Source organism: Ailuropoda melanoleuca, chromosome 10 (genome assembly GCF_002007445.2).
Source record: "Ailuropoda melanoleuca isolate Jingjing chromosome 10, ASM200744v2, whole genome shotgun sequence".
NCBI classification, from domain to species: domain Eukaryota; kingdom Metazoa; phylum Chordata; class Mammalia; order Carnivora; family Ursidae; genus Ailuropoda; species Ailuropoda melanoleuca.
The window spans coordinates 102,103,512-102,110,173 of NC_048227.1; the positions used below are offsets into that span (position 1 = coordinate 102,103,512).

General features: G+C 42.8%; 1 protein-coding gene across 1 annotated transcript in view; it reads right to left on the minus strand.

Annotated features, from left to right (window-relative positions):
* Window positions 1-6,241, minus strand: part of LOC105240244 — a 113,241-nt gene extending 107,000 nt beyond the window's left edge. The window contains exons 1-2 of the mRNA XM_034670795.1: window positions 6,212-6,241; window positions 3,090-3,211 (exon numbers count right to left, since the gene is read on the minus strand). Coding sequence (XP_034526686.1) covers window positions 3,090-3,211; window positions 6,212-6,241 — 152 coding nt within the window. The remainder of the gene's footprint in view (window positions 1-3,089; window positions 3,212-6,211) is intronic.
* Window positions 6,242-6,662: the final 421 nt, after the last annotated feature.

Below are 6,662 nucleotides of genomic sequence, written 5' to 3' on the forward strand. Positions count from 1 at the left end.
CAGGTTCCCTCAGCTACATGCGAAGGCAGTGTTATAGTACCAATTCTCATTCGTTCTGCCCAGTCATTGTTGTCAAGTATGGAAGTCTTCAGTGAGTCTGGGTGTCACCAACTTGGGACCCAGTTCCACTGGATGCAACTCTCAGCTTCCAAGGGTTGGTACCTGTCAAGACTCAAGGCTTCAAATAAGAAGGAAGTAAAATACATAAGGGAACAAACCCAGTATTTCTAGCAATTATCCTACTATCATCTTGTATCAATCAGGCTCTAGTTAGGAGAGAGAAACCACACAACAATTTTAACAGGGAGACCTTAATATAAAGAATTATTAACCATAACAGGGGGTTGACTATCAAGGGATAAAGAGAACTCTAAAGAATACCCAAGAGATGAGGGAGAACGTCCAATGAAAGAACAAGCTTGAAAAGGAGAATACTCCCCCTTCCAAGGCTGGGATTCAGAGCTCACTGAAAAGGTGTGGTTGACGCTCACCGGGTGGTGGGGAAATTCTCTGGGCTGACCTGAGCCAGAGCTTGTCCACAGTGGCTGGGCAAGTGTTGGAAGGCAGGGTAACAGGGGCTGGGACTGGCCAGCAGGAAACACCCCACCGGGTAGTGTGGGAAGCTCCAGGTGTAGGAAGCTCAAGGCTAGAAGCCAAGCTCTAGGGTGCGTATGAGACTCACTGAGAATCTACCAGCACAGATGCCACTGAAACTCAGTACCACTAGACGGCCACCACTTGTGCCACTGACTACCACAGTAGGACTTAAAAAAAGAACAAAACAAAAATTAAAAAAACAGAATCACGCCAGTATAGGAAGCGATGTCTATCCTGCTTTACTTGCTGCCGTGCCCTGCCCCAGACACACGTGGGCTTTCACGGTGCCCAAATTGTCAAGGCAAAATGAAGCAGGATGCCTCATCACCCACTGGAAGTCACATGGGCAAGATTACTTGAGAGATTCCATGGTTCTCCATTCCTTAAGAGATTGTTAGTAGAACAGCTTCTAGGACCCAGACATTTAAGGAGACAAATCACAGCACGCATGACGAAACCTGGAAATGCTTCTCCCCTCCCATGATGGAAAAAGTCCCCAGGCTTGCCTGCTCCTTCTGCAGACTCAGGCAAATGCACTTACCCCAGCCTCTCTCATCGTCAGTTTGCCAACGTTCCCAACCTCCAGCATGGTCATAGTTCTATCCCAAGAGGCCCCTCATCAGTAGGGACTCCATGAAGGGGCTGAAAGGAGTGGCCTTCCTTCCCCCACCCTACTGTTGTCACCAGGAGCCCTCTCCCACATTCTTTGATGAATAAAGGAAAGATCATCTCCATCTCATATAAAGTATTATGTAAATGCCACTCAGTCACATTCGCAGCCCTATCCCCTTCTGGCTCGATAGGCAACCTACAGACAAGTTCTAGAGGCGCATCCTATAGAAAATTCTGGCATCCCTGCCTCCAAGAATTCCCACCATCACCACCCCCCCAGAGACGCTTCAGTGGGGTCCATCCAACCTGGGTGATAGTTTCAACTTCATTCCGATTTGGATGGACACATGTCAGTCCTTACAGATTTGAACTAGAACCCTCCAGCACCCACAACCAGATGTCCTGCCATTCCAGTACTGGCCACTTTCTGAGCAGGAAAGCAGCAGCCTCCCAAACTCACTCCTTCCCTTGCTCTTTCCAAGCTGAGCTTTCTAATAAGAAGAATTTTATGATAATAGAGAATTGGAAAACAGTAAATATTTAAAGGACTTAAGAATTTTGAAAGAGCTGCTCATATCCGAATTTCCATTTGAAATGTTCAGAGATGTACCTTCTCCATAGAGCAAGAGGAATTTGGGGGGGGAGGGGTGGTTGTCTGGCTTTGATCCCAAATGAGGACCTGATTTTTTTGGAGAGGTTTTTGGTTCAATCTGAACGGTTTTTGGTTGGTTTGTTCATTTTTTTAGGGAGTGGATTTTTTTGGTTCATTGGTTGGTTGGCATTTTAAATCACGGACACTAGTTTAGTTTTGAAAGACAACTTCACCACAGGTGCTAACTTAAAAATACAAACTCAGTGACTCAGAATTCAGAGACCAGAAAGGAATAGGAAACATCCAGCCATCTCTCAGTGTTCTCGCATACATGTTAAGGGATTATTTTCCCTTGAAGTAGTCTGAGAAAGAGAGAAGAAAGAAGAAAGAAAGAAAGAAAGAAAGAAAGAAAGAAAGAAAGAAAGAAAGAAAGAAAGAAGAAAGAAAGAAGAAAGAAAGAAAGAAAGAAAGAAAGAAAGAAAGAAAGAAAGAAAGGAAGGAAGAAAGGAAGGAAGGAAAGGGAAAGGGAAAAGGAAAAAGAAGAGAAAAAGAAAGAAGGGAAGGAAGAAGGAAGGAAATAAAGAAAAAAATTGGTTCTTGGAGTTTCTTTTTGAACAAGGGTAGAAAGACTTCCTAAAACATTACTAAAAAAAAATTATATATATATATATATAATATATATATGTATACATATATATATATATTCCAAAAGCATAAACAGATGTTAAAGGAAGATTAAGAGCTTAGCAATTTGCTGTTTTAAAATTTTAGCCCTATAGAAATCACTCCTTAAGAAGAAAGAAATATATAAAGAAAGAAATAGGGAAATGGGTGTAAATTTGGAATACACAGTTGGGTGGTATGGCCAGAACATTAAGATGAAGGTAGAGCTTTTTCTAAACACAGAGAAAAAAGCTTAGCCTTGTAGAATTATAGTCAGCAAAGAAATAAGAGCACAGCTGTTAACATTCAGATTTGAAACATATGAGCACTTTGGGATTTATTTTTTATTGGACTTTGCAAATTGCTAAAACCAGAACCAATAACCATTCTCCTTGGCAGTGATTTTCTTCTGTTCTTAGAATGCCCCCCTGTGAGAGTGGTGCTGAACAGCCACTTCTGACCCTAGAGAAGCCTCAACAAAGCAGTCAACTTCTGGAAGTGGGAAACAGTTTCACTGGCCCCAAGGACAATACAGTGGATCAAGCATCTAACTAGAAAATCAAGTTTCTTTGTCCAAATTCTTCTACGGATGCTCAGTTAAACAGGGGGAAATAATGGTACCTACCTCCTAGGGTCGTCATGAGAATTAAATGGGTTGACAGTCGTATAGCACACAGCTCTGTGCCTGGCACACAGTAGACGCTTACTCAGTGTTCGCTCTGCCCTTACTTCATGTGCCTGGACACGCTACTTTAAAACTCTGCGAAATCATTCTCAGCATCTTCCAGCACTTCTGCAAATGTGTACAATTCCAGCAACCGGAGGCTACAAAATCCCATCATTCTGCAATGTTACATATCCCCTGTGAAAGTGAGACATGTCATAAACACCTGTAAGCAGCTTAGATGTACACATATCTCTAAACAAATCACCCAGAAAAAACATAAGCAACTGTCAAGTAAGTCTTCTTAGTCTTCACTACATCAATCTCAAGCATGCAAAGGGAAGCCCTTTTTTTCTCAAAGAAAATAGCTTTTTTAAAACAAGACCTCATCAAAGGTCTCTTATTTTAATTCCTAATAATGAAAAGAAAGACAGGGGCGCCTGGGTGGCTCAGTCGTTAAGTGTCTGCCTTCAGCTCAGGGTGTGATCCTGGTGTTCTGGGATCCAGCCCCGCATCGGGCTCCTCCGCTGTGAGCCTGCTTCTTCCTCTCCCACTCCCCCTGCTTGTGTTCCCTCTCTGGCTGGCTGTCTCTCTGTCAAATAAATAAATAAAATCTTAAAAAAAAAAAAGACAGTAAACTCTTCTTTAAGGCCATTCAATAAAACAAGGGAAAGCATCTGAAAGACCCACAGGGACGTGTTCTTTGCCCCTTGCGCCAATGTCTTCCACCTCTGTGCCCAAGGAAATCATTTCTCCCGTGGGCCATTAACCTGCTTTGAGGGAAAGCAAAGGAAAGAAAATAATCCACATATAGGTTGAAACAAGATGTGTAACATAGGAATGTAAGTATTTTTCACGTTGTTGCACAAAAAGCAACGTTGTGTGTGGATGGGAGGTTTTTCCTCCCTTCGCTTCCTCCCCCAAACAGATTAGGGGTACAGTGTTTCCATCCAAGGTCCACAAAGTCATTGATCACCAAATTGTCAAGTCCTTCACCAGCCTGCTGTGGGAGTTTACTACTATGCACTGGGGACATCCTGTAGACAGGTGACAGAGGGCCACGAGGAGGCTTGTACGGACAAGGAAATGCCTTCTCCAAGTCACTGCTCCTCAGACCTGCTGCTGCTGTTCGAACAGGCCTCAATCTTTCTCCTCTTTGTGCATCCTCATCTTAATTAACTAACCTAAAATATGGGGAAGTGTGCATGCCTACTTTCAGCTTTTACAGTATTTTACGATAGAAAAAAAGAAACAAACTAAATACACAAAAGTTGAAGAATGTTTAAGTTATGGTAGCCAACCCAATAGACTACTATGAAAACATTTTAAATGGTGGTGATAAAGACTATGGGCAGTCTGGATACACAGGCAAATTCACATAGGAAATAATTTATTGATATTGCATTACAATGCATACACAAAAGTTGAAGAATGTTTAAGTTATGGTAGCCAACCCAATAGACTACTATGAAAACATTTTAAATGGTGGTGATAAAGACTATGGGCAGTCTGGATACACAGGCAAATTCACATAGGAAATAATTTATTGATATTGCATTACAATGCACCACATGTGAAATGACATCACATATTATATGCAACGTTGCTTCTCTTAAAGTAACACACAGGTAAATTGCAATGGACACAGTGCATGAGGGTGGCATTTCCTCCTGCCCCTGTGCCTACATCACTGATACATTGCCCCAGATGGTCTGTGTCTCTGATTTTCCCTGATTTTCACTGACTAAACCTGTAATTCCGATCTAGCAAGCATGTGGCCCTGTTGGTCACATCATCCACTCTGGTTTGGGAAATTATCATCTAATCACTTTGGTGTAATGGGATGACATGTTCTTCTGCTGGGACCACTCAGTGACCTTCCCCAACCTTCAAGTGCATGCATTCATTATCAACCACTGAAAATTGATCAAATGTGTCAGAGAGTTGCTGTGTCAGCAATTTTATGGGTCCCCTGTCTATGGACCCAAGTATTCTGACATATCCGGGCATGGCCTGAGCACCCTTTTAGCTGTCTCTTTGCTTTAAGGATCAAAAGCCTTCTGCAAAAAGACTCATCTTCAAGAAGAAAGAAATAGGTGTTTGGAAGCTTGAACAAAGAAAAAGTCTTTTAGGTTAAATTGAGGCGTAATTATGAATATGCACCTCTCTGTTCCCCAAAAGGCTCCCCAAGAGCAGCGTTTGCTGAGCCCTAGAGAGACCAGATCTAGGAATAAAATTGACCAACTTTTTCTCCTGGGAAGACACTGCGACCCAACCATGTAGCAAGATCCATCGCCCTCCTAGCTATGGCCCCAAATATTCTGAAGTCATGAAAACTTAAAAACACAAAGACCATTTGACTGACAGAAACTTAGGAGAATCATATTAGGAGTGTCAAGAAATATTTGAGATTCTCCTGCATAATCTATGAACGTCAAAATTATAACTTCCTATCCTTTCTTACTTTTCCATCCTCAGCTCCTTGTACACCGAGGCCCCAGTATGACTGGGTGCTGAAAGGGAGTGGAGTGAATCCTACAGACCACATGACCATGTAATTGATCACTAAAGTCAGGAACTTCTGAGGCTGCAAAGGAGCATTATCAGAACTATGCCAGGACAGCAGGTGTCAGCCAGCACTGTCCCAGGCAAACCAGCCTTGATCACCCTATGAGTCTGCGAGTTGTAGGGGAGAACATGTGTGTCTCTAACTTTACCCTTTTGTTCTGATCAACTTTTCATCCCATCAGATGTTCTTCATCTTTAAAGATACATCTTTGGCCACTCAAAGCAAAAATCCAGGCTTTTCCAGACATTTTGATGAACCCTGCCAAAACTAGAAAATTCTAAATAATAATCCTATATACGTTTATCCTCGACTTTTTTCACCTGCACCTTTACTTCACAGAGATTCAGAGAGACATGTTTCTTAACAAAAATGATGCAAAATAATTCTACCTTAGAGAGCTGCCTCTTGTTCATCCAAACACACACACACACACACACACACACACACACACACACTTCTAGGTATTGGGAGACACAGCTTGTAAAAAGACAACACCCAGCTGAAGAGATCTTACACGCAGTGAGGGAAGCAGCCAATAGACCATTGTCGGATTACCTGACAGTGTCACCCCGGGGGTGGGTGGAGGGAATGTCTACTTCAGGAAGAGAGGTCCAGGAAGACATCTCTGAGAAGTAACATTTGATCTGACTTCAGGAGAGACACTGGCCAGTGTGACAAAACCCTTTTACAGATCACATCAATTTCATTTCCAGCCCTACACCGACTTTTCCTGTTTCCTCCCGGTTTGTGAAGATCGGGGACCCCTCTATGGTTTTCTCACAACATGGAATGAATACAGATGAAAAACAAAAGGGGTTTTCACTGCACACTCGAGAAATCATGGGATATGGAATTATCACCACTGGTCAGCATCAGGCGGCCATGGGGTACCTGAACGACCCGCTCCTGAGGGTGGTTTTAGTCATTGACAAGGTTCTGTGCTCCTCTGGCAGTCCTGGGTGTGC